This window comes from Camelus dromedarius, chromosome 25 (genome assembly GCF_036321535.1).
Source record: "Camelus dromedarius isolate mCamDro1 chromosome 25, mCamDro1.pat, whole genome shotgun sequence".
NCBI lineage: Eukaryota > Metazoa > Chordata > Mammalia > Artiodactyla > Camelidae > Camelus > Camelus dromedarius.
The window spans coordinates 4,416,347-4,435,632 of NC_087460.1; the positions used below are offsets into that span (position 1 = coordinate 4,416,347).

Here is a 19,286-nt window from a genome sequence, read left to right on the forward strand (position 1 = left end):
AAGCTGGGCAGAGGGGCAAGGCCACAGGAGGGGGAGAGCCAGATCCCACGCTCCTGGGCTGGAGCCCCAGTCCTGCTGTGCTGTAGCCATGTGACCCTGAGCAATGTCCTCCCTGGAACATGGTGATGATGTCCACCTGGGTGGTGGTGGCAGTTAAGTGAGCGGACAGGTTTAACCATGCCCCACCTGCGGGAAAGGTCCACAGCCATTATTGACACTGTGATCACTGGGGAGACGCAGCCCCAGCTCCGCAGGCTCCAGGCAGAGGACCCAGCGCTGGTGGATCCTGGCGGGCACACAGCTGATTCCTATGCTGACAGTCCCCTCGTGAGCACCCTGATGACAGAACCTTTACTGGGAGATGTCGGGAGCCCTTGGCCCTTTCTAAACGCTTTCCCGTTGCTGATCCGCTGCTGTCCACCTCACTCTGGGGACACGCCTCCCAGGGCCATTAGAACCCTGCCCTCTCTGTTCAAAGCCACTTCTACAGCAGAAACCCACTGGCTGTATTCCACGGAAGATGTAAAGGGACAGGCTGACCGTGAACCTGAGAAACGGCCGAGCCCTGCAGTCTGCCCTCCTACCACTGCTCCAGGCATGCTGTTTGAGGGAAGCTGGGAGGGGAAGTGTTCTGACTCTATTAGACACAGACTTTGCTCTGAACCAGCAGAGAGGCAGGGTCATAGGAGGAGTATTTTAGATTGTGGGCGGGTCAAGACGAGGCACATTGGGCCATAAGGATGGGAATCCCGTTCAGTCTATTGCACCTATGACTATGGCACATGCCACCCATCCAGGAGGAGCTGGAGCTGGGAGCTTTCTTCCTCTGATGGGACTACCTCTACAGCTGGCCCGGAGCCGTATTAAATTTCTCCTTCTTCCCCAGAAGTGATGCGCATCTCAGTTTAACAGATGTTGACTGGGTGCCCATCGCTTGCCAGAGGCTGTGCTAGGCTCGGGGACGCAGAGATAGTAGGACTTGGCCTCTGCCTTCAAGGAGACCAGGGTCTTGTCTTCCCAAAGGAAACATAACCAATTTACAAGGGGAAAATGTGGGTGATTCCCTGGAATCTCCTCATGACACCCCACAAAGCAGCTACCAACGAGTCCTTGCTCCATGAATGTCCCCAGGGCGAGTGGCCCCTTCTCAGGGCTGGAGTTAGTGGTGGAGAGAGAGCTGTTCGTTTCTCAGGAAGGGGAAATGAGGTACAGGATGGAGGCAGGAACCCAGGAATCCTGCCCCACTTCCTTGGACCTCAGAGTTGGCCACTGGGCTGGTTTTCTCTGGTTCACCTCATAAAGACAGATCCCTCTTGCCCCTAAAAGTCTCTGGGGACAGCTCCTTCCTGCCACGCACACTTCCCATTATATCATGAAGCCTCAGGAGTCAGGAAACTCTAACCCAAACTCTCTGTCCCTGCTGCTGCGGAGTCAGCCCACTATCATTCCACCATTGGAAACAACTTGTTTTCTGCCAAGAAAATGCCTTCTAAAAGCCAGGTCAAGTGCACCACCTCCAGAAAGCCCTCCTTGGTTGCCCCTGCCCTAATCTAATTATTCTTTTATTCAGTGTGATAGGGAGGCAGTTTCCATCTGTGCCTCAAAAGTTCAGGCTCTACGCACTGCTACTGCCTGGCCATGCCAGGCACTCAGCAAATGTCCCCAGAACAACATCAGCAGCCAACCAGGGGGCCAGAGTGTGGGGCAGATGGCAATTCTGGTGCCAGGTGTCTAACAGCTCAGACTGAGACTCCAGCACAGGCTGCAATGACATGATTGTACTTTACATGACTTTACACAGCGCCAGAGATGTGGGCCGGGACTGTGTGGACGGTTCACCTGAAGTTATAAGCAGAGGGTTGGTACATGCATCCCCCATCACTTCATCAGACCCTCCAGGGATGCAGGGACCCACTGGCGTCTGGGACCCACTCACTCCTCAACCTGGTCTACACATATCCCACACTAGGTGGGAGCAGCGACAGGAAATCTCTGCCAGGCGGAGACACCATGGATTTAGGCCTCTAGATCAACTTGCCCTCCGGGAACAAGCCTGTCGCCACTGCCTGTCCTGCAGGGAGATGGGAGGGGAACGTGGCCACAAATGACCGGTTCCCACAAGGCCTTTGTAGGATGCCCTGGGCGTCTCCGAATGCAGTCATGCAGAGGCAGTGCTCTGAGGACCAGCGTGGAGGCCCCTGGGTGTCCGAGCGGATCCGGCTGGGTCTCGTGCAGGGGCGGCGGGCAGGGAGGGCACCCACCACAGAAGCCGGGCTCCCGCCACGCGATGTGCACGCCTCTCCGGGCGCAGGCCGCCGCGTAGCTGGCCACCGCGTCGCACAGGCAGTCTCCGCCGTCGGAGCACGAGCACACGTCGTAGCGGCAGTTCTGCAGGTAGGGCAGCGGGCCCACAGCGCTGTGGCAGGCCTCGAACTTGGGGGACGTCACGACGGCGCAGGCCTCCTCCGCGAACCTGGCTGTGGGGACAGAGCGGCGGCGTGGCCGGGGCGGCGCACAGCCCGAGCCCCGCGCGCGCCCAGGCCCCACTGCCGCAGGCTCTGAAACCCCGCCCCGCGCCTCCCCCTGCACCAACGGCAAAAGCAACGTCTCTCGGGTCCGGGAAGCACTGCAAGTTTTCTTCCGCAGCCGTCTACTTTCTTGATTGACTTAAATACATAATCAGCTGCATTTCCCCAGCACATGCCCACCGACAGCGGAGACTCGGTTCCGCAATGAGCTGGGGCAGCTGGTCGGGCTGAAATGCTGCTGCGGACGAACCTGCCCACGGCCGCCCCGGCGCCCCTCTCCAAGGATGACTGAGTCTGAGTCCGTGTGCCGGCTGCCCCGGCAGACCGAGAGTGTCCCAGGGAAGGGTTACGGGCTACTCTTTTCTTTCCCAGGGCGCCGCCCACGGAGGGCGCGCAATAAAGAGACTTTGAAGAATAAACGATCCACATGTAGATAGTCAAATGCTGATGGTGAAAGCAAAGACCCACCCACTCACCCCCAACAGGACCCGTCCTCGGAGGCACTGGAGCCCGGGGAGCTAGAAGCTCCGGGGGCCTGCGTTCCCCCGCCCCCACGGTGGGCACACCGTCCATCCGCGGAAGGCACTGGAACCCGGGGGAGCTCTGGTCTGGGGGGTGCGCCCCTGCCCCTCACCGCCCGCGGAAGGCGCAGGGCCCCGGGCCCCCGGGCTCACGTACTGTGGCGCGGGTTGAGGCTGCACGGGTCGCTGGGCTGCCTCCGCAGGTCCTCGCAGTCTCCGCGCAGCTTCCAGGAGTTCCCGAAGTGCTCGACCAGCGGCTCCGCCAGGCCCGCGGGCGTCAGAAAGTCGTCCCCCCGGTTGCCGTTGTAATTCCCGCACAGGCCGCAGGTCCTCCCCGCGTAGACTGGGGACAGCTGCCAGAGGACAGACCAGCTGGGAGCAGCTGCCGCCAAAGCAGCCACAGCTCTCTGTCGCTAACGGGATGGCTTTCCCCAAAAACGCTCCCCAGGTGAAAAATAAATATGAATTTAATAAACCACAGCTAAGCCCTAAGCTACAGAAGGGAATAAAAAAGGGAAAAGGGAAGTGCAGTATCTGCTCACCACCAGCTCCACCCCCGGCTCTGAAACCATTAGTCAGAGACCCGCTGTGTAGGAAGGCATTTAGAGATCATCCTGTCACTTAAAGAGAGATACTGCGACCCAGACAGGGATAGCTACTTGCCTGAGGTCACACAGCTGGGACCAGCAGATGGGCGGAGCTCTGCCGCCCTGCTTGTCAGAGACACCCAAGCCCGTGGACCCTGATACCCGTGGCAGCGCAGCGAAAAGCCAGCGGACCTTTCGTACCCATTTATCCATCGCCCGCATGGGGGAAGCAGAACATACATCGCTCTCAGAACATGCATCGGACGGCAAAGAAAAACACCTTCCTAACTTCTTGATTTTGACTCAGCCACTGAGCATCACTGAGGAAAAAAGGCCATAAGCTGAGGACCCCAGGGGTTGTGATCATGGCCGGCGGAGGTGGGGGACAGTGAGGCTCTTGGGGAGAGCACCAGGAGGGGTGCTGGCCACCAGCATGGGGCGTGTTCTCCAGGCTTCAAGCCCAAGGTGCACATTCAGGGAGGACTTGGGGAGCTGAGCCTGTACCCCAACAAGGTACAACCGGGGGCATCTGCCCGTCTCTGTTGGGAGGGCCCTGGTTCAAATCCAGGCAGGGGCGGGGTCCCCATGTCCCTGACTCCTGCCCTACTGATCGTCGCAGCTGTGTGCCCTCCTGTGTTCTGACCCCTGCATGCTGTGGGCCTGGCCCCGGGCGTCATCTCTATGAACCCCTTCCAGCCTCCGGCTCTGATTCACAAGATGCAGGATGAATAATCTCGGGGAGGTTCGGGACCCATATAAAACGTACCCAGATAAATATCATTAACAAGGAAGAACACAGAGTCACGTTCCCTTGTTTTGCTTTAAAACATCAGGTGCTGGCACGTCCATCGGGGACCCGGCCCTTCCCTGGCCTCCCACGGAAAACGTCAGTCCCCCTGACCTGGCCCTTCCGGCCCCTCCTCCACTGCACCCATCTCCCCAGGGTTTATCACTTCTCACACAGGATACAGTTTCCTTATTGGTTTAGTTTATCATCCAACTCCCCACCCATTAGAATTTAAACTGAACAAAGCCAGGATTCTGGTCTGTTCTGTTTTCACTGTTGTTACCTCAGCCTCAAGTTCAGGGAATGAACGGGTCACCAACGTCTGGACAAGGTCGTGAGCAAGAGAGCTGCTCCTCCAGAAGCCGCTGAAACGCCACACCAACACCCAACACCTCGCCCTGGGAGCCCCTGGCGCGCCTCACCCAGCTGCCTTTGGGGGACAGGTGTGTCCACCCTGCTGCTCCCCGGTGGCCTGCCTCCAGCCAGCGTCCTCTGCCCAGCAGTCCCCACAAACCCCGGGGTCAGCAGCCCCCTGCACAAGCACCTCCTTTCCTCCTCTGACCCAAACACATAGGGCTTTCCCCAGGCCGGGGGTCATCCGCCCCATCCTGAATCTTGAACAACGAAGGCTTCTTTCTTGTTAGACCGAACCCCATCCGGAGCTAAGCCTGCACCCCATCTCCACAGAAACAAGTCCTCTTCTCTCCTCAGAAGAGACAAAGGACCGAGGAGCCTGCGGGGAAGACGAGATGTACAAGAAGGACCTGCGGACGGTGGGGAGAGCCCCGCAGATCAAGAGTGCCCTTCGGTGACGTGGGAGGTGCCCGAGAAAGTGGCTGACGGGGCAGCCCCCTGAAGACCGGGGTGCAGGTGACCCAAGATCTGCTCTCACTCTGTAACCGAGTGACCCTGAGGCCTGGAACAAGTCACTTTCCTGCCCCAGACATGAAAGATCTTTATTTCCAACTTAACTACGGGAGGGATTGGCGAAGATCTCCAAGAGCTTCCTGCTCTATGGTCTGTGGTTGCAGGTTTAAGTTTTATAAAAGAAAAAAAAAAGCGTTGATTTGGAACTCTCTCAGGGACATTAAGATAAGAGCAAGAACGTGACATGATGAGAGAGGAGGAAATGAGGATGTCTTAGGGCCACCCCGACGCCCATCCCAGGATTGTGCCGAGGACCCGGTGAAAGATGGGGCCTGGGGACTCTCCAGGGGTCCTAGCATATCTAGAGCAGGGGTCCTCAAAGTGTGGTCTTGGGACCCATGGGGGGTGGCCCCTGAGGTCCTTTCAAGGGGTCGACGCGGCCAAAAGTATTTTCATAATCACAGGAAGCCGCTACTTGGCTTTCTCCCTCTCGTGCTCCACAGTGTACAGCGGAGCTTCCCGGAGCCTGCACAACACGTAATGCTGCAGACGACTGAGTGCCGCGGATGAGACTCCAGCTGTCTTCTAGTCGACCAGCCATCAAAGCAACTTGCAGACATGTAAAACAATGGTATGCTTCTCAACACTGGTTTTTGTTTTGGAAAACAGATTCTTTTTAAAATGTATAGTAATGTGTAGTAGCTTTATTATTGTTAACTTGCCAATGAATTCATACATATGATTTTAGATGTCCCTGATTTCATTTCTAACCTGGTAAACATCAATAGATACAAACTTCATAAAGGATCCTGGGGTCCTCAGTAAATTTTAAGATTGTGAAAGCATCTGAAGACCAAAAAGGGAGCAGCACTGGGCTGGCGGCAGTGACGCTGCCCGGAGAGCTAGCCCAGCTCTGCCTGCAGTGGGGTGTGGGGTCCTGGGCCCAGCTCCCAGCCCCCGAGCGCCTTGGTTGCTTCATTTATGAAACAGCAGTGACAATACCTTCTAGGGAAATTTTCAGAGGGAAGAACACACAGGGAAGCCCTGTGAATGTATCGATTCCTATCCACCTGCAACTCTGGGACCACAGGGAGCAGGGGAAGTGGTCCTGAGGCTGCAGGGGCCCCAGGACAACCCTTCCCAGGCCATGCGGACACGACACAGGGTCTTGGCTGTGAGTCCCACAGCAGCTCCCCGGGGACACCCCTTGATCCCAGGCCTTGCTGCAGCCAGGAGCCTGGGCAGCAAACCTGCTGCCTCCCCAGCCCTGCAGGAGCGCCCCGAGTCTGGGGGCCCTTGGGGTACCAGAGCCCAGAAGTGAGAACTCCCGGGGTGAATGAGCGGCGTCCAGACAGCAAACACCAGCCTCTCACACACAAGAGAGGCCTGTTCCTGGCCCTGGGGAGAAAGGAATTCTCCTCCCACCCCGAGCTCTCCCACCAGAGCACAACGGGGACTCTGTGAGGTCTGGCTGCAGGGGGGCTGTGTGCGGGAGGGCACCTACCTTCACCAGCAGCCTCCCGCGGCCATCCCAGTCTATCTGCAGGTCCTCCCCATAGCTGAGGTGCACAGAGGCCATCACTGTGTGCTGAATGCGGAGGTCACCTGGAACCAAGCAAGGACAGGATTCAGGCTAAGATGGGGAGAGAGAAGGGGGTGGCAGGCAGATGGATCTTAGGGAGAGATGGGGTATCTCACAAAGGACTGCAGAATGAAAGCAGTGAGTTAGGGGGCATCTGGGGATGTACATGAGGCTTAAGGGGGGGATGTCTCAGAGGAAAGGTGCTCAGAGTGGGTGTAGCGCAAATAAATAAGGCTTCTCAGGAAGGTGCCTCTGTAGTCCCTCCGGAACCTGCCATTCCCTACACTGCCACCAGGGGGCAGCAGAGGCTCCTGCGTCCTTAGCTTAGGCAGGTGCCCTGAGCCTGGATCTGTCTTCAGGTGAATCTCTTAACGCCCTGGGCCCCTCTGCTGTTGCACATGCGTCCAGGCTGAGTTACTCAGTCCTTGCATCTGAGCAAAGCTGACACAAGGTAGGAGGCATACCTCTTGCCCTAGGGAGCACATCATCTCATGGAGAGACACACTGCATTAAACACACACGGACACACTGTGTGCCCACTGGCCCGAGCTCACCCACAGAGTGCAATGCCAGGATAACAGGCCATGGGGCATTCATGGTCAGGAAGAAGAAGAGGGGAGGGGTCTGGGAAGTACTTTGAGAGTGAAAGTTGAGATTATCCCATGCAAAATGGCACTGCTATCTGCTAAAGTCACTGAAAAGGTTTCCCCACAGGTCACAGGGTCACCTGGCTTTGCCCATGACGTCCTCGGGTCTGACCCATCACCAGCCACCTTGCCCCCAGCCAGTGTCCTCTGCTCATCCTCCTCTTCCAGGAAGCTTTCCTTTCTTGCAGGATGCAGGCCAGGATACCCAGTCTGCCCTCCAAAGATAGCTCTCCTTCCCATTTCCACAGAAGAGCCGGGCAGAGAGCATGGCTGACGGGTGGGGACACTGAGGATGAGCTGGGAACTGGGCAGGGGAACCGTGGGGGAGGAGGGAGCCCACCTTGCAGGAAGGGGATCTGGACGTCCTGGCCGTCCACGGCGACTCCTCCCCCATGCTTCAGCTTCACAAGGCTGTTGTGCGGGCTGGACAGGCGTACGGTGACAGAGCGAGTGCAGACAGAGTCGGGGTCATCGGCACACTGCCAAGAGTGGCCCCAGAGTGATGTCATTGCACCCCCACCAGCCCAGCAGCCCCACCCAGCACCCTTCACTCGGGGGAAGACCCCAACCCAGACGGCAGGCCTTCTCACACGGGACCACTCCCTTCTCACAGAATGATCTCTGGGAAGGGCCCTGGCCCAGGCCTTGGCCCTGCCCAGCTCCCCAGGCTCCCCACACCCGTGCCCGTCCTGGTCTGGTCCTTTGTAAGGATTCTAGGCCTCGCTGGTCCTTGTTCCTTGGGCCTGCGGTTCCAAAGGCAGGCAGGGACTCGGGTCCTCAGGGGAGCCCCCATGCCCCATCTTTCCTCCCCTCTGTTCAGTTGACCAGAAGAAAGAAGTGCACAGGGGTGTGCAGCAGCGCAGCTGAAGGGATGGGGCCAGCTTCCCCGCCCCACCAAGGTCAGCCGGACTGCCTCGCCCAGGCTCACCTGCACGGTATCTATGATGACAGAGAAGGAGTGGTCCTGGCAGTCCCGGGCCAGCAGGTACTGGCAGACCCCGCTGAAGGTGAAGTACTTGTTATCAAAGCTCTTGAAGTGGGACTGTCCTGTGACGAGACACTCCCCTGGGGGGTCACAGGGAAGGGGAGAGTGTGTGTCCCAGTGGGTCCCCTGGTCGGGGGGACACAGGGAAGGGGAGAGTGCGTGTCCCAGCAGGGCAGGGCGCCTTCTGGGGACACACAGCAGTCTAGAAGGGGCTCCATGGGAGGACTCTATTCAGGCCCCACTCCTCTGACTCTGAGAGGTCAAGGCTGTTGGTCAGTTGGAGGCCTCAGGGCAGTGACAGCCACACCTGTCAGTAGTAGAGCAGGACCAAAACCCTCGGCTCCAGCTCCGAGCCTCCCCATGGCCACCGCGGGTTCTGGCTCTGCCCCACGCCTTCAGAGGCCTTTCTCTGGGCTGCCATTGTTGGGGGTATTCCCCCCACCCCAGGAGCCCCTGAAGGCAAGTGGGCAGAAAGGCAGCCCAGAGCGGTGATGGGGGCGGAGGGCGGGGCTGTCTCCAAGCCCAGCAGGGGCTGGGACCCATCCTCACCCACCTCCCCAGCTGGGAGGCGGCCTCAGGCCTCCTCATGGGCAAATCCATGCTGTAACTTCAGCAGGGCCAGTGGGGGCCCAGGACACCATCTGCCCATGATCTCACCACCACCCGAGCCAGCTCCCCGGCCCAGGCTGATACATCGAAGGGTGGGTGCGAGGACTCCCCCTGCGTCCCCCCTACAGCTTGAGACCTCACCTCACCCCCACCCAGCTGCAACTCCGTCCTCCCCAGGCCCCAGTGCCGGCCCATGCTGCTGGCCCATGCTGCTGGCCCAGTGCACCTCGGACCACAGATCACACATCCTGGAACACATCTGTGTGGGTGGCAGGGGGTGGGGGTGGGGAGGTTCTGCCAGCGTCTGCAGTGATTCCCCACTGGCCCCACCCCAGCTCAGGGCAACCCCATCTCCAGGGCCCACAATGGACCCATTGAAGCTGAAACGGGCATCTGGACCCCTTCCCAGCCTCCCTCCGTGTTTCCTCCGCTCCTTGCCTTCCACTCTGCAGAAAAGTAAATGCAGACACAAGCCATAAAGTAGGGCTCTCCTTCCCTACCCAGACGCCCCAGCCTCCTAACAGCACAGAATCGTCCCCCGCACCGCTGACCTGGTCTGCACCCCAAGTCCCCCCAAGAGGGTCCTAGAGCCAGTCCCACTAGCGCCCATCTCCAGGGGCTGGCACCGTGCCGTGCAATGCAGTCGGGGGTCCCCAAAGGCCTAAGGGGGACCCAGCTGCCCGTCTGTCAGGCACAAACCCCGTCAGCCCCCACCTGCCGCCTCGTGCCCACGTCTGTACTGAAGTCACAGGGTGGCCCTGTCCTTGGAACGTGTTGGAAGGCAGGGGGAGGGTGAGCAGCCCCAGGTTATGGTAACTGTCCCTCTGCCTGGTCCCCCGGGCCGCTGACCCCTTCCAGGATGGCATGAGCCAGAAGGGCACGCTCAGGCCGAAGAAATTCAGAGAAAGTAGGGAGGCCCCAGACCGCCTTCACCAGAATCTCCTTCTGGGACAGTAACAAACACAAATGCCTTTGGTTCCCGACACACAGCTTCTAGCACCCTTCCAATGCCCTAGGTGATGGGGGCGTCTTTTGTTCTAATGAAGCCGCCTTTGGTGGGTCCCTAGAGAGCTCCAGGATGGGGTCTGGTGACCGAGAGACCAAGGCATGACTAGGGGCTTGGAACTCCTAGCCCCACCCCCACCCGCAGCGAGGGCTGGAGATGGAGTTAATAATCAATCACGCCTACGTAATAAAACCTCCGTAAAAACTTTCACACAACAGAGTCTGGACAGCTTCCGGCTTAGGGAACAAATCCACACGCAGGGGGGCTGCGCACCCCGGCTCCTCAGGGACAGAAGTTCCTGTGCTCGGGCCCTTCCAGACCTCGCCCTATGTGCCTCTTCATCTGGCGTTCATTTGTGTCCTTGACGATGTTTCTTGCAATGGACCGGTAATAGTGAAGGGTTTGCCTGAGTTCTGTGAGCCATCCGAGCAACTTTTGAACCTGAGGACGGCACTGCGGGAACCCCCAGTTTGCAGCCAAGGCGGACAGAAGCGGGTGCCCCGGTGACTCTATACCTGGGGCTGCCATCAGAAGCAAGAGTACTGGAACCGAGCCCTTCGCCTGCGGGGTCGGCACTAACCCTGGGTAGTGGGGATCAGAACTGAATTAAATTGTAGGACACCGGCGGGTGCCCAGGAAGTCAGAGAATGGGTTGGAGTAGGGGGAAGACACACACATTTGGTGTCAGAGTTTTGTGGAATCACTCTGTGCCTTCCCACTGCCTGACAATATAATCATATTTAATATATTAAATATTAATAATAAATAATATTTAATATTTCTTGACTCCCTCCAAGGTCCCACGTCCTGTATTCATGTCTTTGTGTGACGCCCTCACCTTGAGTGCAGACTGGTCGTGTGGTCTTATTTCTAGCAAATACAAGTATTTGTGTAATACACATTTCACCTGCCTGAGCCCACAGCCCACACTCCCAGGCCAGGACGGCACGACCCTTCCACACTCATGGGATTTGGGCCACAAATGAAAAGCGCTCCACTCATGACTTCCCGGGTCCAGAAGAGCGCCTTCCACACACTCCCCCAGGAGTCTGAAATTCTGTCACCAAGGGGGGCGGTATAGCTCAGCGACAGAGCGCATGCTCCGCATGCACGAGGTCCTGGGTTCAATCCTCAGTCCCTCCATTCAAAGTAAAGCTAATCGCCACCCCCACTGCAAAAAACAACAAAGACCATGAAGTCCTGTCACCAGAGCCTTGTTTGAGGGGTAGTCCAATTAACAGACATGCTCCTTCCGCATTAATCCTCACCAAACATCTGTGGTTCAGTGGAGACAAGTCAGCAGAGCCGCTCCGGTTTGCAGAGGAAGCGGAGAGAGGCTCAGGATTACAGAAAGGGAAGCCCACGGCCCGTGCAGAAATCACAGTTTTGCCTGGGGCAACCCCAGTCCTAACCAGAAGAGAGGTGCACGGGGAGCAGTGAAGCCCCCGCCCCTCCCCATGCAGACTCATGCTCTCCCCACGATTTTTCCCTCCCTCCTGCCCCCAAACACAAGATTCTCGGTACTCGGCAGCCTTTAGGATGCCCCCCCAAAGTTCCCACCGCCTGTATTCCCGTCTTTGTGTGACGCCCTCACCTTGAGTGCAGACTGACCACATGGTCTTATTTCTAGCAAATATAATACAGCTGTCACCTTGGAGAGCAGGTTTTTAAAGGACCGTGGCTTCTGTTTTGGCTGCCCTGTCTCACTCTCTCTGAGGTCACTCACCCTAGAGGAAGCCACGTGTCATGTCACGAGGCAGCCCCAGGGGAGGGCCACGTGGAGAGGGACAAAGGCCTGCCCACCATCACGGGAGAGAGATTCAGCGTGACCCTCTCACCCCGGAGGAACCTTCAGTTAAGACCACAGCCCCAGTCAATAACCTGACCGCAACTTCATGAGACATCATGGGCCAGAGGCACCCAGCTAAACCGCACCCAGATTTCTGACGTACAGAAACTCTGAGAAATAAATGTCTGTTGTTTGCTAAGTGTGAGGGCAATCTGTTACACCTAACAGACAACTAGTACACTCTCATCTTACTCCAGAGAATCAAAACTCAGCTCTCTAAGGCTCATAATGTCAGCTCCTCCAGGGAAGCCCCAGCCTGCTCTTTGTTTTACTAGCAGAGCCAGGCATATTCCCTTCCAGAAACTTCCCACCAGAAGCTCTGCCAGCAATCGTCACGCTGGCGGATAAGACAGCCCCACTGCCAGCTGACTCTTGGCAGGTGTAGAGACATGATATGTGCTATAGGTATAAATGGACTGAGAGGCAACCACCAACTCCAGAACTAGAAAAAGAAGGTCAGAGCTGAGGCTTTGAACACACAGAGTAACAGCTTATTGTTGTGTTGGCAAAATAGCAAACCACTCCATAGACCACAGAGATGGAACTAGCTATCTTCCCATCAAGCCATCAAGAAAATTTCTTGCATCCTCAACAAAGTTATCATCCAGATTTTGAGCTGAAAACCAGGGGACGGTACTGTCTGCCCCAAACCAAGCATTCCATCATGTACCCAATGGGTGTTTAAATAATTGTTGGATGGATGGATGGATGGATGGATGATTAGATGGTTAGATGAATGTATGGTTGATGGATGGATGGATGGATGGATGGATGGATGGATGGATGGAAGACGTTCCCTATAGAAAGTGGTTATTAAGCTTTCCTAATCTGGTAGTCATTCTGACAAAACACAGTAAGTTAAATTTCTAATTCCACCCTTGGTACCTCATAGACTTTATACAATAAATGCTTACTATTTAGATATTAAAAGGTTTTTCCACGGGTCAGCTGCAGCAACCTCATGTCTTTCTTTCAAAGGGTATGATTATGTTAAACTGGAGCATCAACATCACTTGCAAGAGCATCTTTTGTTCTTTGCGCTTTTTTCAAGAATTGTACAGAAGATAAATCGGCTGATTGGCCATCCCTGGGCCAAGTAAGTGGCCCAGCCCTGATGCCCACTTTCCATCCAGTTTCCATCTAGTTCCAGAATTTCCCCAGTGTAGTGGGCACTAAGTAAGTCCTACTAAGTGACTCTAAAGCCACAGACCCCAAATACGAGCCCAGGCGTGTAAGCTCAACCCCCTGCCAGCCCACCAAAGCCAGCGTAGCCTCTTGGCGCCAAAGGGACAAGAGCTTGCCATCAGACTATTTGCCTGGCTGTTTTTTATTGCGCTCCACAAACACGGTGACCCACGAAGTAGTGTCCAGCACGAGCACTGAGGCTGAGCTAGTCTTTAACTAAGCGTGGGGCCTCGCCAGCACTCATGAGAAATGGCAGAGACCCTCCTGCCAAGGGATGGGTCAAAGACGTGGAAGGGGAGTAGAGGGAAAGGCAAGAGTAGAGGTCAGACCGTTGTCAGTTTGAGTCCTGTCTCTGCCTCATAGCAGCTGTGTGACTTTGGGTGAGTTACTTAACCTCTCTGGGTCTGTTTCCTCTTCTGTAACATAAGAAGAAGTTGTACCTGCCTCATAGGTCGTGGTGATGAGGTCATACATGCAAAGTGCTGAACACAGTGCCTAACATACAGCAACCATCACAGAGGAGAGGGGCATCAGGAGAAGAGCCAGGGTCACGGGGGGGGGGGGGGGGGTGGTGAGACAGAGGCAGCTTTGAATGGGCAACGTTTGCAGTAAATAGAACAGAGTTGAGGCTAAACAGAGGAGAAAATAAAGGCAGAGATGATAAGGCAACTGCCCCTAAACAGACTTTCCAGGCAGGAGGGCGTATTCGGTGGCCTGGTTTTCCTAGCTTTTGGATGGTGCCAAGGTCTTCAGATCAGGCATTCCAGAAAATTCCCAAAATTACTCACTCTAAGCTTAAAGAATTGCCAGGCCCTTCTTCCTCTTAAGTTTCCAAGGAATTTGCGTCATCCTTGTTTAGTAACCTGACACCTCACAGTTTTTACAGCTCATTCAACTGTAATCCTTTGAGCAAACAGATGAAGAGAAATGGACAATGAAACCTTAGCCCACGTGTGTTCTCCCCATTCAGCTGCTGGAGGGCCTCCCGCTGCTGGCCCAGGGCAGGTTAGCAGGGCTGGCTTTGTAAGGGAGCTGCGGTCGGGTCGCATCCAGCCCTGCGGTCCCCGGCTGGCACGGGAGGCCACTCGTCTGCGTTCAGAGCGGGGAGGGAGGGGAGGCTCACCTACCTGGACACTCCTCGTTGCTGCAGATCCACAGGCTGTTTCGACAAATGCTGTTGGGGAGAGAAGCACAGGTCATGGGGTGGTTCTGTAAACACAGGCGTCCGGGTTTGGGAGACTCCTGCAAGACTGCCACGCGGGGGAAGGTAGCCCAGGGAAGAGGCCTGGCGTTCTCCTCCCGCATATGCAGGGTCAGGCAGAGCCAGCCGCTGGCCCAGGGAGACAGCCAGAGGGGCTTCTGGAGGAAATGGCTGGAGTGAGGCTGGAGCAGCAGAGCCTGGAGGGCAGGCCCCCAGGTGTCCACTGGGCACCACGGCCTCCTCCCACCTAGTGGGTCAGTGATCAAGGAGGGCAGGACCGCCTGTGGCTTGGTGACTGTCTTAAAGTCCCTCTTCAGGGAGAGAGAGTCACTGATTAAAGCACAGTTGGGGGAAAGCTAGAGATGTTTGCTTATAAAGGGACCTTTCACACACACCCGCCTCCCTCCTCCAGGCAGATCTGTGTACAAGCCTTTCTCTCCATCATCAGCCTCCACGCCCTTCCCCAAACCACCCCCAGCCCAGGCCAGGTCCCGTTTCACCTGCCGGTGCCCTTACTGCCCGCGCTGGCCCAGCCAACCCCTCCCACAGCCCCGGGCAGGTCCCCCAGATCACATGGCTCAGCCCGATTACCAGGTGTTGCAGTCTCGCGAGAAGGAGGCACCTGGCGGGTACCGCTTCCCAGAATGCACGCAGGAACACTCGGTGCTCTCCACACAGCGGCTGCCATCAAGGAGCTGCCCCTCTGGGTCAAGGGCATCAGGGCAGAGACTCAACCTTGCCATCATCACTCATCTCACAACTACAGAATCCCCACGGGTTCAGCTCAGGGGTTCTCATGGGAAGGGCAAAGAACTCATCCTGGGGGGCTGAGCTTTCACAGTGTTCAGTATGGGGGGGGGGTGCTATTTATCACCTCTCTACTGATGAAGAAATGGGGAAAAGAGATTTGTTCAAGGTCTTCCAGTAGAGAAGTTGTGAATCAAAACACACAGCCCTCTCAGTAATTAACCAGAACTTTTCCCCGAAGCTCACAAGTCTCTCCTGAAAAAGACTTTCGGGTGCAAAGCTGAGCTCACATGGCAAACCCAGGAACTACCTCAGAATATCTTTCTCCCGGACCATTCCCTGATGTTTAACCAAGAAACCATGGCAGCTCAGAGTGGGCCACGTGCTCCCCAAACAAAGCCGCTGTTGGAGCCCAGACTGCCCTTCTACTCCCCAGACGCACATGCGTTCGTGGGTACAGAACACCAGGAAAACGTAAATTAAAAATAAATGCCAGCTCAACCCTGATCACTCTGGACAAAGACTGAACTACATAAAAGGCCTCTGATTTTGGCAACGGGGACCAAACACACGTGGCCTTTGGCTTCCCCCATCAAGGGCACTGGCAAGGAGGTCTCGGGCGTGTAAACAGAGCGGGAAGTCTGTTACCAGGGCAGCTGCAGCCGTCCACGCACTGCTCCCGACACGCTTCGCTGACCGGCGGGCTCCGGCAGGTTCTGGTGCAGGGGGACACGCACTCCCTGTACTCCATGCCCGCGGGGCACGCCGGTCCTGAAACGGAAAATTCAGTAGCCTCTCCAAGGCAGCATCTCACAAGCCACATCGTGCCCAGAGCCCCCTTTGTCTGCCCCCTCTGTCTGCAGGGCCCCGGGGCCCACCTCCACCCCAAAGGCACCCCAGTGGCCAACGTCACCTCCAAGGCCACCCCACTGATCACTCCTCCCCTAAATGAACAAATTCCACCATGTGGGTCCTGGCTGAGACTCGGCAGGGTCACCTGGGACCCCCACCCCTCCCCCTGGTCCTCTGATCTCCATTTTGCTTCTCTCTGCTCTGTCCCTTCCACCCAGGGTGTCCCTGTGACCCTCTCAGGGTGACGCCAGATGCCTCCAGGTGGAAAATGCAAGGCCTGGAAGCCAAGCACGGGGTAGACAGTGTCTTCCATCACATCCCTCCTCTGAGGGTTCCTCCTCCCCCAGAAACTGGCCCCAGGCAAAGGCGCTGCCCAGTACCAAGTGCACAGCGTCACGCCCCCTCCCCACACGGGGGACGTTCGTTCCCATCTACGTCCACCGAGCGGCAGGACTGCCCCCGGAGCCTCGCCTCCTAAGCCTCTATCCTCCGCGCAGACCCAGCTCCTCATGGACAGGGACTGGCTCTCCTTTCTCTCCTCACCCGCCACTGACTGATGCTCAGACCACAGGACCAGAAGGACCAGAGCATCTCAGCACCCCAAACCCTTTCTCCTCCAAGATACCGCAGGCACCTCCTCATCCTACCTTCAAAGACCTGAAAAGCAGCAACTCCTCCTCTCAGGGGCGAACCCGACTGCTAATAACCACCTTCCCCACACCCCCCAGCACAGATGAAAAGCTCTAATTTATAAGCTGAAAAACACAAACCAAACGGCGTGTGTGCAGTGTAAATACTTGGCCCCACTCCCCTGCGTGATCAGCCGGTGTGATCTGCGTAATCATCACAGGCTGCCTGTCCATCGGCACACCTTTGGACCAGTGGGAAGTCTGAGGGGAGAGGACGCTTCTTGCAAGGTGACTGGAGAAGCTCCTACTTAATCGTGATAACTGGGGGGTGGTAACAGTGACAGTGACTAGGGACCCAATGAGATCAGATAATCAGGTGAGGGCGAGGGATGATGAGCACACACCTGGAGGCGAGGAGGGATTTAATGAAAGGGAAGAACTTGATAAACGCCTACAAGGACCCCAGGATCACCCCGGGGACACTCTGGCCACCGCCCTGTTCCCAGTCAGTTCAGACACTAACTGCTGAGATTCCCCTTGGAGCCGGGGAATGTTTTTGAGTTTGAATTTCCTAAGGGAGGCACGGCGTGAGAACAGAGGCAGGAGAAGTGATGCGGGGAACTTAGGAGGGTGTCTCAAGCCTCCTCCAAGCCATTAAGGCAGGAGACTCGCTCTGTGACCAGCAGACACACAGGAGCCAGGCGGGAACTGGGCACCGGGATGCGGGTCTTGGCAGGCACTGGCTGGTTGGGGGTTGACAGCCTGAGAGCCTCTGGAGTGACACGGGGACAGACGCCGCTCGGCCCCACGCTGACTCACGGCACGCGCTGTGGTCCGTCCAGCCGTACAGCACCATCCCCCGCCGGGCGCAGGCCCGGGCGTACTCCAGGAGCACGGGGCACGGGCACTGCAGCCCCTGCACGCACGGGCACAGCATCGTCTCACACAGCGCCACGAAGGGCTCTGGGTCCACCAGGGGGTGGCAGCGGGCGAACACCGAGGCACTCTTCAGAAGCTGGCACTGCTCCCACAGGCCCTGCAGGGAGGAGGTACCACGTCAGCACGGGCGGCACCCACGCCGCCTGGCCCTTCAGGGGTTCGCTTAGCAACTCCCGACCTTGGTGCTTGGAGACCCAGCCCCGCCCAGAAACCCAAACACACTCCCTCACACCCAGCAGGTGCTTGTCACGTGTGTTAAACTACACAGTCCAGCGGCCAGTGGAGCGCTCCCCGGACTAGGGCGACCTCCTAGACAGAGCCCTGCCAATGCAGATGCCCAGGCCCTGGCCTGTCTCTGGAGGGAAAGAGCAGAGAAAGACTCCTGAAGGGAGCTCTGCACTTGAAGTTCTGCTGAAATTCCGCGGGAGGCCGTGTGGCTCAGACCAGGAAGGCCGGTCAGCATCTGCTTTGAACTCACCTAGTCTGCGCCCCTCCCTGACCTTGGCTTCTCCAAGATGAGGGGGCTTCCTCAGAGACGAGGAGGTGGGACAGAGTGTTTTATAAAGTAGAGCTCCCTGGGCCTCAGCCCCAGACGTCTGAACTCAGTGTGTCGGGGATGGAGTTCAGCAAACATTCCCCAGATGATTCCTGAGGGCAGATCGGATCAGCTTCCATCAGCAAAAACATGCTAGGACTCTCTAAAGGATCCCAGAGGCAGCGCCAGGCCAGGGCTATTCTTGGATTTTATCAGTGTGTTGATACCCTCAACCCAGTAACACAGGCAGGTTTGAAACTGCTGTCACAGACGATTCCTGTGACACATCAGCATAGACCCCCCACATGCACCTGTGAACGTTTCTGCAGCCTGTGTGTCAGGGACTCTAAATTCACATCTTCTTCACAATTTAACATCTCTGAAAATGGGGTGCATCTTACAAGAGGTATCACGCTTTAATTGGCAGCTTCTCCCCTTTTTTTTCTTTTTAATGGAGGGACTGGGGATTGAACCTAGGACCTCATGCATGCTAAGCATGTGCTCTACCACTGAGCCATTTCCCTCCCCCCAGCTTTTTCTTTCTTAGTGACACATGCAACAATGACGTGTCTTGGAATCAACAACGTCTCAGCTTTTTTTTTTTTAACAACATATACTGTTTTTTTCATTTAATTTTTTTTTTGGTGCGGGGAGGGAGATAATTAGGTTTATTTATTTTTGGAGGAGGTACTGGGGATTGAACCCACGATCTTGTGCATACTAGGCATGCACTCTACCTCTTGAGCTATACCCTCCCCCGCGACAACGTCTTAGCTTTGACACAACACCATCCTGTCGCTGTAAATAATCCACACGGGGCGGGGGTGGGGGTGGGGGACGATTCCTTTCCAGCACAGATGTGCTCCCCCAAGACTGGGAGCCAGGCACCTGTGAAAGGAGAACGGGGCATCTACAGGGAGTGCTGCGCCCGGAGGGTGAACCAGGGCAAATTGGTCCCCTAAAGGGGACGGTGAACAAGAGGAAAGAAATGACCGGTTCTGAGGACAGGGAAACCCAACCTGCTCAAACTGTACACAGGATGGCCAGGGCAAGGCTGCGTAAATGAGGAGCCAGGAGCCAGGCCCCTGGGCCTCGTCTGGAGGACTGGAAATCCGACCCGGTGCCGCTCACCACTTAGGAAAGCCACCCAGGCAGCACCAGGGCCGTGCTGTGGCCCAGGGGCCCCGCCCCTCCCCACCTGCACAGTCAGGACCAGGCACCTGCTGGCTA

General features: G+C 56.8%; 1 protein-coding gene across 4 annotated transcripts in view; it reads right to left on the reverse strand.

Moving 5' to 3' along the window:
- The window catches only part of VWF (von Willebrand factor), a 114,124-nt gene that overhangs the window by 64,794 nt on the left and 30,044 nt on the right, over positions 1 to 19,286 (reverse strand). For all 4 annotated transcript variants that reach the window (XM_064478957.1, XM_031444272.2, XM_031444271.2 and 1 more), the window contains 9 exons: positions 17,402 to 17,618; positions 15,750 to 15,872; positions 14,946 to 15,057; positions 14,281 to 14,327; positions 8,448 to 8,584; positions 7,860 to 7,998; positions 6,795 to 6,895; positions 3,207 to 3,402; positions 2,262 to 2,477 (listed from right to left, as the gene is read on the reverse strand). In XM_064478957.1, the coding sequence (XP_064335027.1) occupies positions 2,262 to 2,477; positions 3,207 to 3,402; positions 6,795 to 6,895; positions 7,860 to 7,998; positions 8,448 to 8,584; positions 14,281 to 14,327; positions 14,946 to 15,057; positions 15,750 to 15,872; positions 17,402 to 17,618 (1,288 nt within the window). The remainder of the gene's footprint in view (positions 1 to 2,261; positions 2,478 to 3,206; positions 3,403 to 6,794; positions 6,896 to 7,859; positions 7,999 to 8,447; positions 8,585 to 14,280; positions 14,328 to 14,945; positions 15,058 to 15,749; positions 15,873 to 17,401; positions 17,619 to 19,286) is intronic.